General features: G+C 48.3%; 1 protein-coding gene across 3 annotated transcripts in view; it reads right to left on the minus strand.

The window, feature by feature from the left end:
• LOC140410176 (septin-2) overlaps positions 1 to 26,202 on the minus strand; it is a 260,093-nt gene that overhangs the window by 206,833 nt on the left and 27,058 nt on the right. For all 3 annotated transcript variants that reach the window (XM_072498165.1, XM_072498163.1, XM_072498164.1), the window contains exon 3: positions 3,389 to 3,488. In XM_072498165.1, coding sequence (XP_072354266.1) covers positions 3,389 to 3,488 — 100 coding nt within the window. The remainder of the gene's footprint in view (positions 1 to 3,388; positions 3,489 to 26,202) is intronic.

The following is a 26,202-nucleotide window of genomic DNA, read 5'->3' on the forward strand; positions in this document are numbered from 1 at the left end:
CTTTCTACCGGGAGCTATACACATCCGAGCCCCCGCTGGGTGACTCGAAGATGACTGGAAAAGCCAGTTTTGGGGGACGATAGGGGACGAGGCCTGCAAGCACCATTAGAACTGGGGGAAGTCATTAACTCCATGCAGGCGGGAAAGGCGCCAGGTCAGAGTGGATTCCCAGTAGACTTCTACAAATAATTTGCACCAGCAGTGCGACCATTTGCACCTGCGGAAAATGGTCGCAGACTCACTAGCAAGGGGAACCCTGCTACCAATGCAGGCCCAAGCCTCTATATCGCTGATCCCCCCAAAAAACAAAGACCCGACTGGGTGAGGGTCAAGAACATAGAAATGTACAGCACAGGAACAGGCCCTTCGGCCCTCCAAGCCCGTGCCGGCCATGCTGCCCGACTAAACTACAATCTTCTACACTTCCTGGGTCCGTTTCCCTCTATTCCCATCCTATTCATGTATTTGTCAAGATGCCCCTTAAATGTCACTATCGTCCCTGCTTCCACCACCTCCTCCGGTAGCGAGTTCCAGGCACCCACTACCCTCTGCTTAAAAAACTTGCCTCATACATCTACTCTAAACCTTGCCCCTCTCACCTTAAACCTATGCCCCCTAGTAATTGACCCCTCTACCCTGGGGAAAAGCCTACAGAAAGTCCTACAGACCCATCTCATTCCTCAACACCAACTCGAAGGTCCTGGCGAAGGCCCTGGCAAGGCGGCTGGAGAGCTATGTGCCAGGGTAGTCGCAGAAGATAAAACAGGCTTTGTCAAGGGCAGGCAGCTAACAGTGAACATCAGGCGCCTGCTGAACGTGATCATGACCCCATCCGGTGAGAGAACACCAAAGGTGATCATCTCCCTGGATGCAAAAAAGACAGGGTTGAATAGATGTACCTCAGAGGTACTGAAGCGGTTTGGGTTTGGGCCAGGGTTCACCCCCTGGGTGGAACGATTGCACAGCGCTCCCATAGCAAGCGTACAGACAAACACCACCAGCTCTAGATACTTCTGGTTGCACAGAGGCATGAGGCAGGGAGGCCCATTGTCCCCGCTGCTGTTTTCCCTGGCGATCACGCTCAGAGCGGCCAAGAGGTGACAGAAAGCATAAGTCTCACTCTATGCAGATGGCCTGCTCTTCTACATGTCGAACCCCCTGACTTGTATGGAAGGAATAATGAAACTCCTGAAGGAGTTCAGAGCCTTCTTGGATTACAAGCTTAACCTGAGTAAGAGCAAAGGTGGCATGGTGGCACACTGGTTAGCACTGCTGCCTCATGCACCTGGAATCATGGTTCGACTTCTGTTCAAACTGACCCAGACCAAATTCTGCTACCTGGGGATCCAAATAGTCCATGACTGGATACGATCCACAAGTGGAACCTGACATCAGGTGGAGGAAGTTAAAAAGGACCTGCAGAGATGGAACTTACTGCCACTCTCCCTTGCAGGTGTGAGGGAGGGGAGAAGGAGAGAAAGAGAAAGAGAACCTGAGGATTTGAAATAGAAACAATGTCCTGCAAAGAGGTGAAATGTGGGAGGCCTCCCCCAGCCAAATAGGCGAAAAGTCCAGTGGTAGTAGCCATGCTCCGAACATGGAATCAAATGAGGCAGCACTTCAGGCTAGCCGAAATGTCAGGTTCACTCCCACAATAATGGATGCCTTCTTCAAGAGTTGGAGACAGAACAAGGGGACAGAGACAGTCAGGGGCATATACACAGATGGTAGAGTAGCAACCCTGGTGGAACTCACAGAGAAGTTTCAGCTCCTGAGAGGGAACGACCCGAGGTACACACAGGTTAAAAACTTCCTCCGCAAGGAAACAGATACCAGGATAGTCACTACTAGAAAGACTAGTAAACGCGGGCGACCTAGAATGGGGAAAACTGTTCGGACAAGGATGGATGACTGTTAGAAGAGGAATGCAGACACCTGGACAAGAAAAAAAGAGAAGTGAAAGGAAGAGCTAAGCAGGGATCGGGGAAGACTCTGCACAGGGCAATCTTCACTTCCACATGTCTAGGGCTGAGCCTACTACAACTAAAAGTGCACAGGTGCACCCAAGAGAACACAAATGAGCAGATTCTTCCGGGAGGTGGAGGACAAATGCGAACAGTGCCAGGAAGGCCCAGCCAACCACACCCACATGTTCTGGGCGTGCTCCAGACTTGTCGGGTAGTGGTCGTCCTTCTTTGAGGCCATGTCCAGGGTTAGATGGGGTGATGGTGGAGCTGTGCCAACTAGTGGCAGTGTTCGAGGTATCAGAGCAGCCAGGGCTTTTCACAGGGAGGTGGGCCCTAGCTTTTGCCTCCCTGATCACCCGTTGGAGACTCCTGCTCAGCTGTCGATTGGCAGCACCACCAAAGGCTGCAGACTAGCTGTCCGGCCTGACGGAATTTCAGGCTGGCGAAGATAAAGTTCACCATCCGAGGGTCAGAAGAATGCTTTCACAAGAGGTAGAAGCCATCCACCGACTTGTTTCAAGACCTGATCGTAGCCAGCAACTAATAAAGTGGGGGGCTCAGGAGGATGGGGAACAAACGCACACAAAAGGAATACAGGGGACAGGCAGAGGGGTGGAAAACTACAAGAGACTGGTTTGCTGGCAAATTAATGCCTGAACCACACTGTACATAAACCACTGTAAATGTATGCTTTGATATGAAATTAAATAAAAATCGCTTATTGTCACAAGTGGGCTTCAAATGAAGTCACCACATTCCGGCACCTGTTCGGGGAGGCTGGTACGGGAATTGAACCTGCACTGCAGGGATTGTTCTGCTTTACAAGCCAGGTGTTTAGCCCACTGTGCTAAACCAGCCCCAAGACTTTGGCCAAGTCTGGCAATGTAAAGAGTCTGCAAGAGAAGTATATTCGTCATGGGGGGGGGGTTAATTGTTACAGACATCAGTCGGAATTTCTTCTTTTGTTGATATAGGTGTTGGTTTTGTTCGACTTTGTGAATTTGTGATATAAAATGTATAAAGCTCAATAAAAATAAATATTTTTAAAGTTGTTTGAATCCTTCCGACAATTCTGCTCAGAGTTGGAACCATCTGAAGTCTTTGATTTAAATCGGAGTATGGGATGCTTCCCAGTTCAGAGTAAGACTAAACTTCCATCAGAAGTTTCAACTTCCCAGGCAATTGCCATGCATCCCTTGTGTGGAAACTTCCTGGGGATCCGATCAGGGGAATGGAAGTTTTGGGCCAGTGTTATTTTAACTTTTGAAAAAAAAATGTTGCTTTGCACTTTCAAAATTATGTCAAAGCTGTACCGTCTTAACACTCATACAAAAAAAACAATACTGCAGCAATTAAACTAGATAATAGACTTTACAACAGTGTGCATTCACGTATAGCCTAAACCAGGTGGCATAACCTACCAACGACCATCAATGTGAACTCAAATCCTTTCTTCACGGATTTCCGATGGACCTGGTTGGGAAGGTTTGCAAATCCCACGTATCCCGCAACATCTGGAAACTGCGGAAATAGAAAAGGGTTTTAATTAGCCCCATTATTTAGGCAAGCTGGAATGAAATTGCAGAAAGATTGCACAAACAATTTTCTTTTCCCTACTTCCATTTCTTTCCCTCCCTAGTCCATTTCTCTCTCTTCCTCTTTGCACCCGCACATTCCCTCCACACCTTGAAACAACCCAACATATTCACTTCCTGCTTCCCAGCATTTACAACACACTACCTCTTTTTACTGCCCCAACCCACGGTTCCAACCGGACTACATTGGAGCCACTCCTTCCATCATATTGAATAGGCTACATAGAACAGTGCAAAAATCCATTATTGATGGTATTCCTCTTGATTAGGTACGGCATCAGCCAATACCAAGAGGAAATTATGTAGTCCTTGATTACAGGCTGATAATTGAGCTATAATGGTCAAATGCTTCCAAAAGCAGACACCAAGCAGTGCAAAATTACAGTACGACCATTTTCTTTGGGATCTATCAAACTGTGTCTTAACACAGATCCAGAACATGAACCTGGTGTTATGTATCAATTACAGATCCCATCTCGAGTGTTATATGGATTCTTTATGGGTTCCTTCTATGTTTAGTTTGGAACAAATGCAGATCTACTGGTTTCCTCATATGGTTTATTTTTTAGTTATCAACACACAAACCTTTGTCAATTATTAGAGGAAGTCTCCCCACCAACAATAACAAATGTAATATACACACACATTAATGTCCAATTCTGTGACCATCTTTGATCATTTTCTTTCATCTGAAAGTATGTTGTATTTCTGCTCACAAAATTGGAGCCTATTGTTTGTACTCCTTTGAGAATCTAATTTTCAGGGGTACAGCGAGTGTAATTTGCCAACTGCTTAGCTTATAGAACAAGGAACGTTACAAGTCCTTTAACAAAGTGATTCCTGGTTTATTTATCGACAAAAAAGGTTTCCTTTCTGTATGTGTACGTGCCAGGATTCTCATGATTGAGAATTTTAGGAAATAAATCAGACGGCAGAAAATGATGATTCTGCAACCCTTAAAGCCTTCCTCATCCGAGACTCAACAAAGCTTTGCAAAAGCACATTGAGTCTTAAATACATCCGATCAGGATTTACTTTTAACATAGTCACTTTTCCCAAATCCCTTTCCACCACTATCTGTTTGTGACCTTGAATTTACTCTCCAATTCCCAAGACCACAAGGGACCATTTGACAACACATATTTAGCTTCATGTAAGTATTATACAGCCTGTGGCTGTTAAGGCTTGGGTTAGCCTTCAACAATGTTGTATGTCTTGCATTTTTTTAATACTATTTGTTCAAACTTTCTGGAGATAGTGATGCCTAGAAACATTGAACAAAAACATGGGAAGAAAATGCCTGAGTACTTCAGGCAATTTTGTTTGGCCAAAACATGACCATTCCATTTTTAACAGTCAGTGCTGTACCACTCCCTGTTCCTCAGCGAGAAGGCAAAACAAGCAGTCAGCACTACAACAATCACCTCAGAACAGCAGATGCCTTAGCAACAACAGCTACAGTTAATGTCTCACACAAAGAAAACAGACATCCTTCAAATGAACTGTTTAAGTTTATAATAATAACAAATTGGTGCATCATAATTAGAATAATCAATCCTGCTGCATAGAATTAGAGGGTTTTGCAAATCAAACTCATTCAGCAGAATTATAAATTTCGCTGCTGGCAAAAACTCATATACACTATTGATAGGAAGGCAGCAAATCCAACAATTTAGTCAGGGCAGGAATTATATTAGAGGTAGAAAGTCACAGGGCCTGGACCACTGTTGAAATTGAAGTATGCACATAAACAATTGCTAGATCATAAACAGGATAATAAATCAAAACTAGGGAGTGAAAGAAAACACAGAAGTGGCACATACATAAAGATATGAAGTCCACTGAGTATTACAAGTGCACTAACCTCCCTCCCCTGCTCCCCACACCCCAAGCAGATAGTTATCAGTTCAGGGCATGACCCAAATTCCTCTACACAAGTCACCATATAACAACGTAAACATGGGTTGTTTCTAAATTTACAAGTTAAAATGAACCTGTACCATGTAAACACTGCTGACATTGACCTGACACTTCATTCTCTTCTACTTCAAACAACATTGCAAGCTAAAGAATGAACTACATATGTGAAAAGTTCTTCTCCACATTTACAGATGTCCACCTGACTTGGTCATGCTGGTTTCCTGCTGAGCACAAATCTATCAATCACTGAGCTTTTTTCAATCACCACATTTTTAATTTTTTTTAAACCAGCCCTGTGAATTTTTATTTTCTAAGAATGGGTTCCCAGCAATTCATTGGCAAAGTTACTGTTTTCTAATTGTTTGGTATGCAAAGTCAGGATCGAGATAATTCAGAAACAGCCAATTCAAAAGCAGCGCTTGGACGTTGGTTCATGTGGATTTGTTCAACAAGCGTTAGAGGACACACAGTCAGTCAGGTGGATATAAACAATACTGATTGCATAAATTTCCATGTGTCCCATCGCAAACTCTGAGCAAGATTTCAATTTCACAATTTTGAAGTTGTACGAAATGCTTTTCTGCTTTCTGGGTGACTATTCCAATAGTTTGTCACTGTTTTACAATCGGTTAGTTTTAATTTATTGTTCACAATCTCTGGCTGGCGCCCTACCATACCAAGCTAGATGAAGAGCTATCTACATAAATGATACTGGTATTTTTAGTTCCTTGGTATATCGCTCGCTGATGCTGGATAATGAAGAACTTCATAAGATTAATTTCATATTTAAATGATTTCTTCTAAAATGAGATTCCAAGCATTTAAAGAGTTTGTAAAATAAATATTTTCTTAGAGTTACTTTGAAGTGTTATAATGCAGCAAACGTATGTTGTTTATTTTTAATCTTGCCCCAAGTAACCTTTCTTAATAAACTAACTTATAGCTTTTCATCCAAATTTTAGCGACAGGTAGCATGATATTTGTCATTAGTTGGGATTAAGATGTATATCGTGAAATCATATTGTTTTCAGTACACATCTTATAAAAAGAGTTAATTATTCACCCTAACCCCATAGTATTTTATATACACCATCACATTCAGATTTACAGAGTACAAGGGCTTGCCTAGGAAAACTGAACTGTATGTTGTGCATGAACCTTGGATACAGGAACGCTGCCAGAGAACTGGAGGGTTGAAAACATTGCACCCTTGTTCAAAATAGGGAAAACTTGACAATTACAGGTCAGTGAGTTAACATTGATGTTGGGGACAGCTTTTGGAAACAATAAACTGGAAGAAAATGAACAGCCACTTGGACAAGTATGGACTAATAAAGGAGAGCCAGCATGGATTTAAGAGCAAATTGTTTCACTAACTTGAGCGAGTTTTTTTGATGAAGCAACAGGGAGGGGGCAAAAATGGGTAATGTAGTTGAAGTTCTGCATATGGACTTTCAAAAGTTATCTGACAAAGTCAAACATAGAAATGAAACCTGTAGAATAATTAGTAGCAGCATAGATACAATGTTGGCTAAAGGACAGAAAACAGAGGAAGTATACAATGATCTTCTCCACGATTCAGGCCACGGCTGTTTCTGATACGAGGTATTGGGGGTACAGCACACAATTTATGAAATTTGGAAGTGTTGTACACTGTGAGGAAGGTTATTATAGACTTCACGAAGATGGCTGATCAAATTCAATGCAGAGAAGTGTGCGGTGATACATGTTGGTAAGAAGAATGAAGGGAGACAATACAAGATACAATTCTAATGGCGATGAAATAGTGTTGATCCCTTGGGTGTTTCTGCACCAATCTTGAAATCTCCTGATAGCAGATCCCTGATCCTGATGATGAAGACAATTAACTTAATATTGGATTGACTACATTTAGAAAACCAGCAGGGCAACGGGCTCCCTTACTCTGCCTCTGCCCAACTATGGACACAGGAGCTGTTCCCAGTGGCTTTCAAACCCAGGCTGAGATGGAAAGGGAGATTTCAGTTCAAAAAGAGGTGATGCTGATCTCACACCCACTGCAAGTTGAAGTTACCCTTCTTGCCTCTCACCGTTCATCTCCGGAACCCATGGTCACAGCAATGGTTCAGGAAAGGGAGGCAAAGAGTGAGAAAGTCGGGCAGTGCGAATTCAGCAATAGCAAGGACTGGCAAGGGCATAAGTTAGGGAGGGGGCGAGGCCATGAACTAGCAGATTGGAAGCAAGATGATGCATTAGGGAGCCAGAAAGGTCGCAAGTTGTAAAATCAGAAACAAGAGGTTAGGGAGCAAGAGAGATGGCGAGAGAAAGATTTGCAGATACTAAGAGGGTCAAAAGAGCGGCATGTGTGGCGAGCAAAGCAGAGAGCTGGTACGATTATACGTAGGAAGTTACCATATTTCTTTTCTATTTTTAAGTTTATTTTTTTTAATTATTACATTTACCAGTATACGAGTTAAGCATTGTAAAGTATTTCAACTTCGGCATAATATTTTAAAGTTCTTTTTTCTAATGAGGAAAGTCTTACAGAACCCAACTACAGCTTTCATATTGGTTTTAATACGAAAATGTGATTCGCTTAAAAGGTGTTTCACTTAAAAGTCACGGTACAGGAACACCTTATTATTATACCTTATTATTATAGCTGTTCATCCCCATGGCAACACCAGGTCAGATGGGCATTTCTTAGAAACTAATGATGTCATAATCAGGAAACGAATTAGGGACTTGGCACATAGGAAAATACAGGCTTTGCCCAGCACATGGATCATCACAAATGTCACAGACTTAGAGTGTTTCCAGCCCTTCTTGGCCGGTATTCTCCCCTACCCAGCGGGGCGGGGGGTCCCGGCGGGATGGATGCACCTTAAGTCAGGGCTTACTGTAGGCCACAGTCACACATGGGGCAGAAAAGAGAAAGTGTGTGTTACAAGATACAATTTGCAACAAAAGTAATTTGGCACAGGACTTCTGGTGACGTGCTGAGAAGTCACACATCAGGTGGCTCTCCTCCCGCGAACCTGAAAAACAGGCACTTTCTACCTAATAATGCTTACAAACTGAGCAACCATCTCTATAACACTAACAGAACAACAGAGGAGGGATGCCAAATAAGAGCCAGCCCAAGGGTCGAGTGAAGCCCAGGAGTGGGAAGAGCCTGGACAAGCTGCAGACGGACAAACCGACCGGTGCACGAGGCGGCGCAACCCAGACTTCGACGGAGCAAGAGGGTCCAACCAGCCCTCCCTCACCGGGGGACGGTTGGAGAACATTCCTCTCAAGAGCGTTGATGGAACAAAGAGACGAGACAAAGCCGGATATCCAGGCTGCGGTGAAGGGCGCAGCGGCCGAAGCTCTGGCACACATGCGGTTGGCCCTGGACAGAGCCGGAAAGTGACTGGAGGCCCAGGTGGCGACGATCAAAGACCTGGAAAAAGCTGCAACAGACCAGAGCGACCGGATCGTCGCCCTGGAAAAGGAGGTGGAGAGGCTGGCTGCGACACAAGTCAACCTGCAAGGAAAGATTGAAGACAAAGAGAATCGGTCGAGGCGGCAGAACTTGAGAATCGTGGGCCTATCGGAGGGGATCGGAGGTAGGGACCCCACAAAATATTTGGCCTAAATACTGGGTAACCTGGTGGGAAGGGAGAGCTTCCCCAACTCAAAAGAAAATTTACAGTGCGCACCAATCGCTCCGACCAAAGCCAGGGACCGGCCGAGGGCAATAATTGCGAAAATGCACCGATACCAAGACCAGGAGCGAATCGGGCTAGGCAATCCAGAAATTGCAGCTGAGAAGGACACAAGATTGGAATATACCAGGACTTTGGGGTTGACCTGGCCAAGCGCCAAGCCAAATTCAACAAAGCGAAAGCAGCACTGTACAAGAACGGTGTACGGTTCGGAATGCTGTACCCAGAAAAGCTCTGGGTCACATACCAAGGCAGAGAGCACTTTTGCACGGTCCCTGCAGACGAACTCCAAAACAGGAAAGACCTCCAGCATGGCGAAAGAACTCGATCTATATATGGAGCAGGTAGGGCGGTGGACCTAGGCGATTCATTCACCCAGGGGAGGAGTCCGAACAGACGTTGGAATGTGGCGACTAGGGGCTGTTCACAGTAACTTCATTTGAAGCCTACTTGTGACAATAAGCAATTTTCATTTCATTTAATTTCTCCTTCTCCCAAGTATATATTCCCAGATCGACTTCTTTGTAGTGGGAAAATCGGTGCTTCCATGGCTGGTGAGGGCGGAGTACTCCGCAATAGTAATCTCTGACCATGCTCCACACTGTGTGGATGTGAGGTTGGAGACGGGCCGTGCCTAACGCCCCCCACCTTGGAAGTTGGTAACAGCCCTCCTAGCCAATAAGGCTTTTTGCGAGAAAATATCACAGGCCATAGACGAGTATATTACTAATAATGAGAATGGGAAGGTCTCAACCTCCACGTTCTGGGGGGCGCTGAAGGCTGCGAACAGGGGAGAAATTATCACTTTTAAAGCACGAAGGGACATTGAAGAGAGTTTGGCGAAGCAACAGCTAGTTGACTTCATATTGGAGGTGAGCTGGCGATACCTACATTGTACATATTTTGGGTTGTGGGGGCAAAACCCACGTAAACACGGAAGAATGTGCAAACTCCACACGGACAGTGACCCAGAGCCGGGATCGAACCTGGGACCTCGGCGCCATGAGGCAACCGTGCTAACCACGTGCGCCACCGTGCTGCCCGTTTTAAATGTTCTTTCCATGTCTGGCTGAAAATTACTAGATCGCCGATGTATACCACACAATTGGGTAATCCTGAAACAACTTTGTTAGTTAACCGTTGAAATGTGGCTGGGGCATTTTTCATGCTAAATAGCAGAACTTTGAATTGATATATACCATCTGGTATCTCCTTCGCCCTTTCGGATAAAGGTACCTGCCAGTAACCTTTAAGTAAATCCAATTTGGAAATAAAAGCCAATTGTCCCACCTTCTCAATGCAATCTTCCAAACGTGGGTTAGGATAAGAGTTTGTTCTGGTATCTGCATTAACCTTTCTATAGTCCACACACAACCGTTGGGTACCGTCTGGTTTAGGTACCATCACTATGGGTGAGCTCCATTGGCTGCAACCCACTTCAATTATGCCATTTTTAAGCATACTCTCAATCTCTTTGGTAACCTGTGCCAATTTTAAAGGGTTAAGTCTGTATGAATGTTGTTTGATTGGAACAGCATTTCCCACATCTACATCATGTATAGCCATTTTAGTACTTCCCAATTTATCTCCACAAAATTGCCCATATAATATCAACAACTCTTTCAGGTCAGTCTGCTTTTCCTCAGGAAGGTACCTCAACAATTTATCCCAATTTTTAAGAATATCCTCATTTTCCAATTTAATTCGAATTATGTCAAATTCACAGTCATCTGGATTTGGTTCATCACTTTGAGTTAGAATCGTTAAAATCTCCTCCTTTTTCTCTCCTTCCCTTTCAAAGTACCTTTTAAGCATATTCACATGACACACCCGGTGAGTCTTCCTTCTATCTGGTGTTTTTACTGCATAATTCACCTCACTTAATTTCCTTTCAATCTGATAAGGTCCACAAAACCTTGCTTTTAAAGGTTCACCTACCACTGGAAACAATACTAAAACTCTATCTCCACTGGCAAAACTACGAACTTTGGATTTCTTGTCCGCTATCCGTTTCATCACATTTTGTGCAACTTTCAAATGTTGTCTAGCCAATTCACCTGCTCTATTTAATCGTTCCCTAAAATTTGACACGTAATCCAATAATGTAAGTTTTAATTTCTCATTCACCAATTTTTCCTTAATCAATTTAAGTGGTCCTCTTACCTCATGACCAAAATGTAGTTCAAAAGGACTGAATTTGGTTAACTCATTAGGTGCATCCCTAATTGCAAACAGTACAAATGGAATTCCTTTATCCCAATCCTCTGGATAATCTTGACAATAAGCCCTCAACATAGTCTTTAATGTCTGATGCCATCTTTCTAATGCTCCCTGCGATACTGGATGATTGAAATGGTTTTATTCCCAAGCTATCCATAACTTCTTTGAATAACCTGGAGGTAAAATTCGATCCTTGATCAGATTGTATTACTGTGGGTAGTCCATATTTAGTAAAGAATTTAAGTAACTCCTCCACAATCTTTTTAGCTGTAATATTACCTACTGGAATGGCCTCTGGAAACCTAGTAGACACATCCATTTTCGTCAAAAGATATTGATTCCCATTTTTTGTTTTAGGAAGTGGTCCTACGAAATCAATTGGGTCCATTGTAAAAGGTTCCTCAAATGCTGCAATGGGTATTAAGGGCGCTGGTTTTATCACTGCTTGAGGGATCGCTATCACTTGACACGTGTGACATGATCGACAAAATTTAACTACATCTTTATGTAGTCCAGGCCAATAAAAATGTTTTTGTATTTTAGCTCAAGTTTTCCTCATTCCCAAATGATCCCCCACTGGTACCTCAGGTGCAACTCGCAATACTTCCTTTCTATACCCTACCGGCAATACTACTTCATGAACTTCTGCCCACTTTACATCCGCCTGCATATGTAAAGGTCTCCATTTCCTCATCAAGACATCACTTTTACGGTAATAACACTCTGGTATACACTCGTTCCTCTTCCGTATATGCTTTCTGATACATCAGTTTTATTTCTACATCCTTTAATTGTAACTCCTCCAATTTTCCTGAACTAAAAAATATCCACCTCATTCCTGTAGCCACCTAAATTGGCCAGCTCCCGATTTAAAATGGCGAACGGCAAAGGCTGATGGGAAAGTCAGCCAACATAGACAGAAACCAGCAGCTGCAGGTTTGCTGTGTATTTACCTCTGCAAAGGCCAGACAACATCGATACCAGCGACCATCAGCATAACAATGTAGCAGCCATCTGCATACTGATGAGCAATCCCCGGGAACAATAAGTAACATTTTGGACACACAAAGCAAAGCCAGACTCCTCGGCCCTAGCAGGAGCCAACACAAAGGAGGTGAACGAGCACCTCAAGACCGCCCATCGATCAGGGAACAGCTCCAGTATTGGAGAAAATCGAACCAAGCGATTGGGACAAAGTCCAATCACTTGGGACCAGGTACAGGGTCCGCCCCGAAAGGCGGGAAGCCCCTGGGGACTATAAGAGCTAAGCCCCAAGTTCAAATCGATCTCTCTTCACCTCTTCGTCCTGCCCGGGTCACCCAGAAACACGAACCAACATTGACCGTGACCAGTGCAGTGCCCCCGAACAAAGTAAGTTTTAATTCAACGCTCGCTACGAGATAAGCGCTCCTAGCTACCAATCCGTACCAACTTCGAATCCCGCAGACTCAGAACCCGAACGAAAGGCCACTTGTTCCCCTGACGTGGTGTGCCAGTCCGAAGTTAAGTATAGGCCTGTTAGTTGTAGAAGTAGCTTAGACGTAGAATTTGTGCATGAGTAGCGATTACTGTGTACAATAAATATGCTTTGATTTCAATCTTACTAATCGGTGTATTGGGTTATTGATCATTACTCGGACTTGAACCTCGTGGCGGTATCATAAAGATACCTGGCGAGGGACCTCCGGGTGCGGCTATGCAGAGCTAGGTCGCATGTTCGGTAGCTCCCGCTTGGAATGGGCATTTGGGCTCTTTACAGGGCCCCCACGGCATTTTTTCGACATTTCCCGGTGTGGGAAGAAGATGCAACATTCCCCTGACAGTGTCCCCCGGGAATGGTATGTCTCTTGGTTACCAGACCCGGCAGAAACAGTAAAAGATTTGGCTGTAACTGCAGGATAAACAAAGCCTCTTCCAGCATGCAGGCAGGGAAAGGGCAAGCTTAAAGGCTGCAAGCTGACTTGAGGGCCTTTATTAAAGGTGAATTCTAGCAGCAGAGGGAACAACTGTGAAAAGATCTACCAAGGCCATTGAAGCAGCGGGGATGAGGCTTCCGGTGGCGGCCATGGAGGAGTAGGTCGCCCATTCGGCAGATACCATCCGGAACGGACTCGGACCTTTTTCAGGAGTTTCCACAGACTTTTTGGGGCAGATTGGTGAAGCGAACACTGCCAAAAGGATTCCCTCTCGAGACTTCCAGTTGTGGCTATCCGGAGCTAAGTCGCACATTCGGCGGCTCCCGCAAAAACGGACTTTTAGGCTCTTTATGGGCCCCCAAGGGCACTTTTACGACTTTTCCTGGTGTGGGAAGGAGTTAATAATAGCTCCCCGTCAGTATATGGCTTTAACTAGGAGCGGGAGGACAAAAAAGGTGGTGGTGGACCCGAAGAAGGAGGGAAGAAGGACAACATGGCGGCGGGCAGAGACCAGGCAGCGTGGAGGCAGTGGGCGGAGGAGCAACAGGAGGGTATCCAGCGCTGCCTCAGGAGAGATTAAAACGGACCTGCTAGAGCCGATGAAGGCTTCTATTGATAAGCTGCTAGAGACACAGACAGCCCAGGGGGTGGCGATCCGAGAGGCTCGACAAAAGATCTCTGACAATGAGGACGAGATCTTAGGCCTGGCGGTAAAGGTGGAGGCGCACGAGGCGCTCCACAAGAAATGGCAGGAGCAGTTCGAGGAGATGGAGAATCGGTCGAGGCGGAAGAATCTGCGGATTCTGGGCCTCCCGAGGTTCGTCGATCGGGAGTGTGTGCTCAGGTGGGCCAAGAAGGAGGGGCAGCAGGTGGGAGAACGCGGAGGTTCGGATATACCAGGACTGGAGTGCGGAGGTGGCAAAGAGGAGGGCCGGGTACAATAGAGCGAAGGCGGTGCTGCACAGGAAGGGGGTGAAGTTTGGCAGGTTGCAGCCGACGTGACTGTGGGTTACCTACAAGGACCAGCACCATTATTTTGAGTCTCCGGAGGAGGCGTGGGCCTTTGTTCAGGCCGAGAAGCTGGACACAGGCTGATGGTCGGGATGGGCGATTGGGGACTGCGGTGGATATGTTATGCCTATTTTTTGGTTTGGGGTGGGGGGGGGCAGCCCCCCAATCCGGCTGATCACGTGGAACGTGAGAGGCCTAAATGGGCCGATTAAGAGGGTCCGTGGGTTCGCGCACTTAAAAGGACTGAAGGCAGAGGTGGCCATGCTTCAGGAGACGCATCTGAAGATGGCGGATCAGGTTAGGTTAAGGAAAAGATGGGTGGTACAGGTGTTCCACTCAGGGCTGGACGCAAAGAATAGAGGGGTGGCTATATTGGTGGGGAAACGGGTGTCGTTCGAGGCTAGGAATATAGTAGTGGACAACGGTGGCAGATATGTGATGGTGAGTGGCAGACTGCAGGGAATGGAGGTCGTGCTGGTAAATGTATATGCCCCGAACTGGGACGATGCGGGATTTATGAAGCGGATGCTGGGACGTATCCCGGACCTGGAGGTAGGAAACTTGGTAATGGGGGGGGGGGGGGGGGGGGGTCTCAATACCGTGCTGGACCCAGGGTTAGATAGATCTAGATCCAGGACCGGAAGAAGGCCGGCAGCGGCCAGGGTGCTTAGGGGGTTTATGGACCAAATGGGGGGAGTGGATCCGTGGAGATTCGCTAGGCCGCTGGCCAAAGAGTTCTCCTTTTTCTCCCATATCCATAAAGTATACTCCCAGATAGATTTCTTTGTTTTGGGTAGGTCACTGATTTCGAGGGTGGAAGGAACGGAGTACTCGGCCATAGCTGTTTCAGACCGTGCCCCGCACTGGGTGGATCTGGAACTAGGAGAGGAGGGGGAACAGCGCCCACTCTGGTGACTGGATGTGGGATTATTGGCAGATGAGGGAGTCTGTGGAAGGGTGCGGGGATGTATCGAAAGGTACCTGGAGGCCAATGATGATGGGGAGGTCCAAGTGGGGGGTAGTATGGGAAGCGCTGAAGGTGGTGGTGAGGGAAGAGTTGATCTCCATCAGGGCTTAAAAGGGGAAAACAAGGCCAAAGAGAGGGAGAGATTACTTGGGGAGATTTTGAGTATGGATAAAAGATATGCGGAGGCCCCGGATGAAGGACTATATAGGGAGAGGCGAAGACTCCAGATGGAGTTTGACCTGCTGACCACAGGGAAGGCAGAGGCACAGTGGAGGAAGGCACAGTGGAGGAAGGCACAGTGGAGGAAGGCACAGTGGAGGAAGGCACAGTGGAGGAAGGCACAGTGGAGGAAGGCACAGTGGAGGAAGGCACAGTGGAGGAAGGCACAGTGGAGGAAGGCACAGTGGAGGAAGGCACAGTGGAGGAAGGCACAGTGGAGGAAGGCACAGTGGAGGAAGGCACAGTGGAGGAAGGCACAGTGGAGGAAGGCACAGTGGAGGAAGGCACAGTGGAGGAAGGCACAGTGGAGGAAGGCACAGTGGAGGAAGGCACAGTGGAGGAAGGCACAGTGGAGGAAGGCACAGTGGAGGAAGGCACAGTGGAGGAAGGCACAGTGGAGGAAGGCACAGTGGAGGAAGGCACAGTGGAGGAAGGCACAGTGGAGGAAGGCACAGTGGAGGAAGGCACAGTGGAGGAAGGCACAGTGGAGGAAGGCACAGTGGAGGAAGGCACAGTGGAGGAAGGCACAGTGGAGGAAGGCACAGTGGAGGAAGGCACAGTGGAGGAAGGCACAGTGGAGGAAGGCACAGTGGAGGAAGGCACAGTGGAGGAAGGCACAGTGGAGGAAGGCACAGTGGAGGAAGGCACAGTGGAGGAAGGCACAGGGGATGAGATAAGAGTATGGGGACAAGGCGAGTCGGCTGCTGGCCCACCAGCTTCGTAAGAGGACAGCAGCGAGGGAAATAGGGGGAGTTAGGGATGAAACGGGAACTACGGTGCGGAGTGTAGGGAAGGTAAATGAGGTGTTTAAGACCTTTTATGAGAAGTTATATAGGTCCCAACCCCCGGAGGGAAAAGAGGGGATGCAGCAGTTTCTGGACCAACTAAGGTTCCCGAAGGGGGAGGAGCAGGAGGTGGCAGGCCTGGGGGCGCCAATCGGGGTGGACGAGGTGACTAAAGGGCTGGGGAACATGCAGGCAGGGAAGGCACCGGGACCAGATGGGTTCCCGGTGGAATTTTATAGGAAATATGTGGACTTGCTGGCCCCGCTGCTGGCAAGAACCTTCAACGAGGCCAGAGAAGGGGGGACTCTACCCCCGACAATGTCGGAGGCGACGATATCACTAATCCTGAAGCGGGATAAAGATCCGCTGCAATGCGGGGCTTATAGGCCTCTCTCGCTCCTGAATGTGGACGCCAAGTCGCTGGCTAAAGTGCTGACAATGAGGATAGAGGATTGTGTCCCGGGGGTGGTGCACGAAGACCAGACAGGGTTTGTAAAGGGGAGACAATTGAATGTCAACGTGCGACGGCTATTGGGGGTGATAATGATGCCCCCAGCAGAGGGAGAGGGAGAGATAGTGGCAGCAATGGATGCAGAGAAGGCATTTGATAGGGTAGAGTGGGAGTACGTATGGGAGGTGCGGAGGAGGTTTGGGATCGGGGAGGGGTTTGTCAGCTGGGTTAAACTCCTCCATGGAGCCCCAGTGGCAAGTGTAGTCACAAACCGGCAAAGATCGGAGTATTTTCGGTTACATAGGGGAACAAGGCAGGGGTGCCCTCTGTCCCCATTACTGTTCGCGTTGGCAATTGAACCACTGGCCATAGCGCTGAGAGACTCTAGGAAATGGAGGTGGGTGGTTAGAGGGGGAGAGGAACACCAAGTGTCACTCTATGCAGATGACCTACTGCTGTATGTGGCGGATCCCGTGGGGGGGGACAGAGGTTATGCAGATATTGAGGGAGTTTGGAGACTTTTCGGGATATAGGCTTAACATGGGAAAGAGTGAGCTTTTTGTAATACACCCCGGGGACCAGAGTAAAGGGATAGATGGCCTGCCGCTAAGGAGGGCGGAAAGAAACTTCCGATATTTGGGGATTCAGATAGCCAGGAGCTGGGGAACTTTATACAAACTCAATCTGACTCGGCTGGTGGAGCAGATGGAAGAGGATTTCAGAAGGTGGGATATGCTGCCGCTGTCACTGGCGGGCAGAGTGCAGGCGATTAAGATGATGGTCCTCCCGAAGTTTCTATTTGTGTTTCAATGTCTCCCCATATTGATCACTAAGGCCTTTTTTAAGAAAATAGATTGGAGCATTACGAGCTTCGTGTGGGCAGGGAATGCCCCGAGGGTAAGGAGGGGGTTCCTGCAACGTAGCAGGGGCAGAGGGGGACTGGCGCTGCCGAATTTAGGCAACTATTACTGGGCCGCCAATGTGGCGATGATCCGCAAGTGGATGATAGAGGGAGAGTGGGAGGCGTGGAAGAGGCTGGAGATGGCATCCTGTAAAGGAACGAGCTTAAAAGCGCTGGTGACGGCGCCGCTACCGCTCTCCCCGAAAAGGTTTACCACGAACCCAGTGGTGGCGGCAACATTAAGTATCTGGCGACAGAAGGGTGTGTTGGGAGCCTCGGTGTGGTCCCCGATCAGGAACAACCATAGGTTTGCCCCAGCAAGGTTGGACGGAGGGTTCCGGAGCTGGCACCGGGCAGGAATTAGGAGAGTGGGAGATTTATTTATAGATGGGACGTTTGCGAGCTTGGGAGCGCTAGTGGAAAAGTATGAGCTGCCTCCGGGGAATATCTTTAGGTATATGCAGGTGAGGGCGTTCACGAGACAACAGGTGAGGGAATTTCCACTGCTCCCGACACAGGGGATCCAGGATAGAGTGCTTTCGGGGGTGTGGGTCGGGGAGGGCAAAGTGTCCGAAATATACCGGGAGATGAGAGAAGAGGGGGAGGAGCTGGTAGAAGAGCTGAAAGGAAAATGTGAAGAGGAGCTCGGGGAGGAGATTGAGGAGGGTTTGTGGGCTGATGCCCTAAGTAGGGTAAATTCCTCTTCCTCGTGATCCAATTTAAGGTGCTGCATAGAGCACATATAACGGAAGCGAGGTTGGGCAGGTTCTTCGGAGTAGAGGACAGGTGCGGGAGGTGCGGGGGAAGCCTGGCGAAGCACTCACATATGTTTTGGTCGTGTCCAGCACTGGAGGAGTATTGGAGGGGAGTGGCAAGAGTGATCTCAAAGCTGGTGAAGGTCCGGGTCAAGCCAGGCTGGGGGTTAGCTATATTTGGGGTAGCGGATGAGCCGGGTGTGCAGGAGGCGAAAGAGGCCGATATTGTGGCCTTTGCGTCCCTGGTAGCCCGGCGAAGGATTTTACTCATGTGGAAGGAAGCGAAACCCCCCGGCGTGGAGGCCTGGATAAACGATATGGCAGGGTTCATAAAACTGGACCGGATGACGTTTGCGCTGAGAGGATAGGCTCAGGGGTTCTCCAGGCGGTCGCAATCATTCCTTGCCTATCTAGCGGAACATTAGGGGAAAATAGATAGCCAGCAGCAGCAGTCCAGAAAGAGAGGAGGTGGGGGAGGAGGGTGGGAAAGGGGGGGGGGGGCAACTTGTTTTTGTTCTAGTTGGGGGGGGGGGGGGGGGGGGGCGGCACCATTTCTTGTTACTTTGTTAGTTAACTACTTAACTTAAACAATGTTATTTATTAGTTATTGTGTTACCTTTTTTGATGATTTGTCAGGGGGGAAAATTGGTTTTGAAAACTTTAATAAAATATATATATATTTTTGATGTCCCGGGCACTGATCTCCTTGATCCTGAAGCGGGACAAGGATCCCCTGCAATGTGGGTCTTACAGACCGATTTCCTTGCTAAATGTAGATGCCAAGGTGCTGGCAAAGGTCTTAGCCACGAGGATTGAGGATTGTGTGCCGCAGATCATCCATGAAGACCAGACGGGGTTTGTGAAGGGGAGACAGTTGAACGCGAATGTGCGGAGGCTTTTGAACGTTATCATGATGCCGGCGAGGGAGGGGGAGGCGGAGATAGTGGTGGTGATGGACGCTGAGAAAGCCTTCGATAGGGTAGAGTGGGGGTACCTGTGGGAGGTGCTGAAGAGGTTCGGGTTTGGGGAGGGATTTGTCAGGTGGGTTAGGCTGTTGTATGAGGTCCCGATGGCGAGTGTGGCCACAAATAGGAGGCGGTCCGAGTACTTTCGGTTGCACCGAGGGACGAGACAGGGGTGTCCTCTGTCCCCCCTGCTCTTCGCACTGGGGATTGAACCCCTGGATATGGCACTGAGAGAGTCGAGGAACTGGAGGGGGTTGGTGCGGGGTGAGGAGGAGCATAGGGTGTCGCTTTATGCGGACGACCTGCTGCTGTATGTGGCGGACCCGGTGGGAGGAATGCCAGAGGTAATGAGGATCCTTAGGGAAGTCGGGGACTTTTCGGGGTACAAGCTCAATATGGGGAAGAGCGAGCTGTTCGTAGTTCAGCTAGGGGACCAGGAGAGGGGGATTGGCGAGCTCCCACTGAAAAGGGCGGAGAGGAGCTTCAGATATTTGAGGGTCCAGGTGGCCAGGAGCTGGGGGGGCCCTGCATAGGCTTAACTTTACAGGCTGGTGGAGCAAATGGAGGAGGAGTTCAAGAGGTGGGACGCGTTGCCGCTGTCCTTGGCGGGTAGGGAGCAGTCAATCAAAATGACGGTGCTCCCAAGGTTTTTGTTCCTGTTCCAGTGCCTCCCAGTGTTTATCCTGAAGGCTTTTTTCAGGCGGGTTAACAGGAATATAAATGTGGTTTGTGTGGTCGCGAGGGACTCCGAGGGTGAGAAGCGTGTTCCTGGAGCGGAGTAGAGATGGGGGGGCTGGCGCTGCCCAACCTCTGTGGGTACTTCTGGGCCACCAATGCGACGGTGGTGCGCAAGTGGGTGATGGAGGGGGAGGGGGCTGCATGGAAGAGGCTGGAGACGGGTCCTGTGTGGGTACGAGTCTGGGGGCGCTGGCAACGGCGCCGCTGCCGCTCCCTCCAAGGAGGTATACCACGAGCCCGTTGGTGGTGGCGGCCCTCAAAATGTGGGGGCAGTGGAGGCGGCATAAGGGGGGGGAAGTTGGGGCCTCGGCGTGGACCCCATTACGGGGGAACCACCGGTTCGCCCCAGGAAGAACAGGTGGAGGGTTTTCGGGGTGGCACAGGGCAGGGATACAAAAGTTGGGGGACCTATTTGTGGACGGGAAGTTCGCGAGCTTGGGTGAGCTGGAGGAAAAGTACGGGCTCCCCCCGGGGAACACCTTCAGGTACGTACAGGTAAGGACGCTTGCCAGACGGCAGGTGGTGGAATTCCCGCGGCTACTGCCACACACAGTACAGGACAGGGTGCTCTCGGGGGGGGGGGGGGTGGGAGTGGGGAAGATCGCGGAAACTTACCAGCTGATGCAGGAGGAGGAGGAGGCCTCGGTGGTGGAGTTGAAAGGTAAGTGGGAGGAGGAGTTGGGAGAGGAGATCGAAGAGGGGCCGTGGGCAGGTGCCCTAGGGAGGGTGAACTCTTCCTCTTCGTGCGCGAGGCTCAGCCTCATACAGTTTAAGGTGCTGCACAGGGCACACATGACCAGGACAAGGATGAGCCGGTTCTTTGCGGGTGAGGACAGGTGTGTTAGGTGCTCAGGGAGCCCATCAAATTACACCCATAAGTTCTGGGCATGCCCAGCGCTGGAGGAATTTTGGAAGGGCGTAGCGAGGACGGTGTCGAGGGTGGTAGGATCCAGGGTCAAACCGGGCTGGGGGCTCGCAATATTTGGGGTGGCATAGAGGAGCCGGGAGTGCAGGAGGTGAAAGAGGCTGGAATTCTGGCCTTTGCGTCCCTGGTAGCCCGGCAAAGGATTCTTCTTCAGTGGAAGGATGCAAGGCCCCCCAAGCGTGGAATCCTGGATCAGCGATATGGCAGGGTTCATTAAATTGGAGAGGGTGAAATTCGCCTTGAGAGGGTCGGTACAAGGATTGTTTAGGCGGTGGCAACCGTTCTTAGACTTTCTGGCAGAACGATAGACATTGGTCAATGGCAGCAGCAGCTCGGGGGGGGGGGGGGGGGGGTTTACTTTATTTTGGTTTATGTTATTTACACTGGAGGGTCTGAGGGGGTGTATACACCTGTTGTGTTAATTTTTATTTATGTACAGGGGGGGGGTTTGGGGGGTTGCTTTTTTAGATTGTGTTTTGTACTTAATCCTGTTGGGTTCTTTTTTCTTTCTCATTTTGTTATTGATATTTTATGAAAAACTTTAATAAAAATTATTTTTTTAAAAAGATACCTGGCGACTCGAGAGCAACGGTAATAAAACAGAGCAATTGAACCAAGGAGAAAGTTAGCAACATTATTTGGCAACATCCTGATGGGACCCGATCGAGAAGTGGCATAACCACTCCGGGAGAACCCAAGAATTTGAATTAGAGATTTAATTGGAAACAGAAAACCACAAGCGTTCAAGCAGTTCTGATCAATACTCCTAATTCGGAAGTGTGTGTATGCATGCATAACTAACAGGGCGATAAGGTAAAACTGATAGATTTTGTGTTGCGACAAAACTGTCGTTAAGTTTGTATATCGGAAAGTAGCGAAAACCGTACCCGTATTTACAGCACCGCCTTACTACCCCTGCCCCAAATTTGAGGAGCAGTATTCGGATAAGAAAGATGGCAATGCAGGCAACGCAACGCCTCATGAACCCAGAGGAATTTGCGGTCGCAGCGACCAGCAGCAGTAGAGTTGGACAATGTCCCATTTGGGAGGAAGAGATCAGGAAATATCTCAAAGGGAAAGGATGGCTCCTTTGGAATGAATTCTGTGACAACGAGGAATCAAGCCCCGGGAATATAGGATATACTTGGTGGGAGAACCTGAGCGAGATCCACAAAAAGAGCTTAGGGAATGCTCGCAAGCCGATGGCAATCGTGTCCTGCTTCGCACAATTGCGAGGCACAGAGGAGGTCGTTAGGACGCTCCGGAAAGAAGTAGAGGGCATACATCGAATGAGTAAGGTCGATGTAAGCGAGGTAGAAAGAGAGAACTTAGAATTGAGGAGGAATTGGCAGCAAAAGATGGAGAGGTGGAGGATGCCAAAAGGGCTCACCAGTCTTGTCTGGCGCACAGCTTCCAGTCTCAATATGAAAAGGCCCATCAGGACAAGCAACGTGCAGTCCTGGTACGTGAAGAAACAGAAAAGCAGGTAGAAGCATTGCAGAGACAGTGCAGCGACCTAAAGGCAGCGTTAAGAGCACTCCATGCTGCCACCACAGAGCAAAGACAAAGCACTCTAGATCACGCAAAATGCCGGAAGCAGATTGCAGAGCTGCAATCGCTGCTTTCAGTTCAGAAAGGACTCCAGGAAACTTTTGGAGCGAAATTAGATGAGGAAGACGGCCCTGATTGGGAAGAATTGAATGAAACAGCGCAGAAATATGTTCAGGGAACATGTGCGCAGGGAAAGCCACAAAAGAGGAAAGCGCCCCAACCCCCCACACAGCAGATACTTCAGGCTCCAACGAACCCAGTAACCACCCACCGCACAGCCACAGCAGACGACACAGAATTTCTATACTCCACCCCCTTAACAGTGACCCCAATTACGGGACGCGTGCGATAGGATCACACTGTTCCTCCCCACCTCAGACCCCCACCATTTCTTTGCCACAGTAGAGCATCAGGTGACCATGTACGGCCTGGAAGAGCGAGAGCATGTAAAGCTCACAGTTTTAAGTTTAGACACTTCAGTCGCAGCAGCCCTTCCCAACCCACAGAATGTAGGAGGAGGCACCCTTGCAGAAATGCATACCGCGATCCTGGATGCGATCGGGTATAACCGGGGTGACCCCGTAGATGGCCTCAACGAATGCAGGCAAAAGAAAACCGAGCATCCCATAGCATTTGCTGGACGCCTGTGGATCCATTTTGCAGCAGTTTTTGGAGACTTAGACGCGCCCATTTGTCCCCAGACAACATGGCCAAATGGACCCGCACCCTTATCTCCCATGCCACAGAGGCAGGACAAAAAGCCTGTACGATTATTTCCCCTCTGAGGAAGCCCACAATGACAAATGGGTTTTAAAAAGATTGTCCCGCACCTGGGAGCAGTCTGCACAAAACAAACCCGCAGTTAGGAAACCCGAAGAACAGCAGGAAGAGCAGGCAGACATGCATCCAGTTAAAACGCACCAGAACCCCGCATGGGTAAACGAAGGAAGGAACAGCCCCCCACAGAAACCACCGGAATGGTACAATTGCGGACAATTAGGACATTACGCACGAGAATGTCAAGCCCCCCTGAAACAGCAACCGAATCAGCCCACCAATGCCCCCCGAACCGGCAACAACGCCAACAGCCCCGACCCCCCACCCAGGGAACCATACCCAAGGGAGCAATGCACCAGAGAGCCTGCTCCACCTTATGTGCCCCAGGGGTCATGTTACAACTGTGGACAGTCAGGACACTTCGCCCAAGATTGCAGGAGACCCCCACCAGCTAGACTAGCCCCCAGATATGCAAGAGAACATCACCCACAGCAACTACAAGGTCCCAGCTGCCCCATGCAAACTGTGAGCGCTTACCCACCACTTCCCATGGCAGCGTTACCTCAACAAGGCCACTTCATTTTTGTTTCACTCCTCCTTCCTCTCTTCAGTCCCGCTGCACTCCCTCCATATGCTAGTTACACCCCAGTCCAAATGTGATTTACGATGTCCTGTTTTATGTTGTTTGTAGTGTTTGTTAAATGTTGTATGTCAGACCGGGAAAAAAAATTTCCACGGCCCCACGCCCTTTCAGCAGAAACCTCTGAGGACTTGCCCACAGAGACTTGCTATTGGCCAGACGCCAGTTCAGAGGAACTAGTTGGTCTGCAGAGACTTGTTAAGCTCCCAGACGCCAGTTCAGCGGAACTCGTCTGTCGACAGATACCACACACCCGTTCGTAACTGCCCTTCCGGTTAGAGGGAAGAACCACTACGGCAGCCCCACCACGATGACTACATTTCTTGCCCGTTCTTGTTGGTTGCTCAGGCAGTGGAGAAACGGCTTGGGACCCGCCCTGCCTGAGAACCCCCCCTCTGGTCAGCTACGCTCGGGTAGGGGAGACACGGCATTGGTCGCTGTCCTACCCGGGGACTCCATCCAACACTTACCCGTCGCGGCCCATACGCACCTCATTTTGGAAATTTTAGTTCAAAAAGTTTTGTTTTGTTTCAAGTAACCCTTAGGTTGCCAACCACATGCTATTTACATCCTGAAACATTTGGATGGTAAATCGCACAGTCTGCGAGACGGCTCGCACTGGTTCATTATTTGAAAGTGTGTCTTGTCCTAAAATTCATTTTTTGGGGAAAAAAAAAATTGAGGGAGTCACACATAGTGACCAATTATAAAGGGAGTAATTGGCACTAAAGGACAGACAGACTATCGTACGAGATGTTAAACCAAGATAGTTACAGACACCATGCTTGTTTCCACAGAACTCCAGAAGCTCCAGGACCGGAGAAGAGAAGTGAAAGAAGACGCACCATGAGGACATCCTCTGGATTGTGCATCGTGATAATGGACATTTGGTTGCGCGTGAACACGAACCCCATGACCTCAAGCCCCCACAGTACCCAGAGCCCAGTCACCAGTGACACCACACCATCTTGGTGTGACAGGTTTATAACCTGGTATTCCCTGTCCTACGTAATAGAATCCTTGTTGGTATTGGCGATACTCTGCTGCATCGTGCAGACTATGCGTCTAAGAAAATGGAGAAGGAGAGCCTACCGCGCACGCACCCCGGTATATAGGATCAGATCCTCTATTTTCGGATACGACCAGACCCCCGCGATCTATAATAAAGAGCATTAATTTGCGTTTTGTTGTAAATAAAGAAATGTTCAGAACCGTTCATGAGCAATTGTACAATCCTGAGCTTGACTGCCAAGCCAGGAAACAAGTGTATAAACTGCTATGATTTTGTTTGTATGGTTGAGGAAGTTAGAGTGAAGAAATGTTTAAGTGAGTGTAGTGCATTAAGGATAGTTAGAGGTTCCCATTTTCTTGTTTTGTAATGCATGTCCCTGTTTGACATAGCGCCCCTTAGAATTGTCAGTTAAAAATTTTTTTGCAGAGTTATGGTCAGTGTAGAGGCCATGAAAGAAGTGCTCATCGGGTCAGGGAATGGAAAGCAACGTAGTTATATGATCCTTCACGCTTCGCGTTAGGATCACAAGGAGAGCATGTAGCCACCTAAATTGGCCAGCTCCCGATTTAAAATGGCGAACGGCAAAGGCTGATGGGAAAGTCAGCCAACATAGACAGAAACCAGCAGCTGCAGGTTTGCTGTGTATTTGCCTCTGCAAAGGCCAGACAACATCGATACCAGCGACCATCAGCATAACAATGTAGCAGCCATCTGCATACTGATGAGCAATCCCCGGGAACAATAAGCAACATTTAGACACACAAAGCAAAACCAGACTCTTCGGCGCCAGCAGAAGCCTACACAAAAGGAGGTGAACGAGCACCTCAAGACCGCCCATTCATCAACGAACCACTCCAGTATTGGAGAAAATCCCGAAAGGCGGGAAGCCCCTGGGGACTAAGAGTTTTTTTTTTGGTTTTTTTAAATTTTATTAAATATTTTATTGAAAATTTTTGGTCAACCAACACAGTACATTGTGCATCCTTTACACAATATTATAACAACACAAATAACAATGACCTATTTTATAAACAAAAAATGAATAAATAATAAATAACAAAAATGAAAACTAGCCCTAATTGGCAACTGCCTTGTCACAAGTAACACTCTCCAAAAATATAATTTAACAGTCCAATATATAATTATCTGTAGCAACGACCTATACATACTATACAGTATATATTAACAACCCTGAGAG

This window comes from Scyliorhinus torazame, chromosome 1 (genome assembly GCF_047496885.1).
Source record: "Scyliorhinus torazame isolate Kashiwa2021f chromosome 1, sScyTor2.1, whole genome shotgun sequence".
Classification (NCBI taxonomy): Eukaryota; Metazoa; Chordata; class Chondrichthyes; order Carcharhiniformes; family Scyliorhinidae; genus Scyliorhinus; species Scyliorhinus torazame.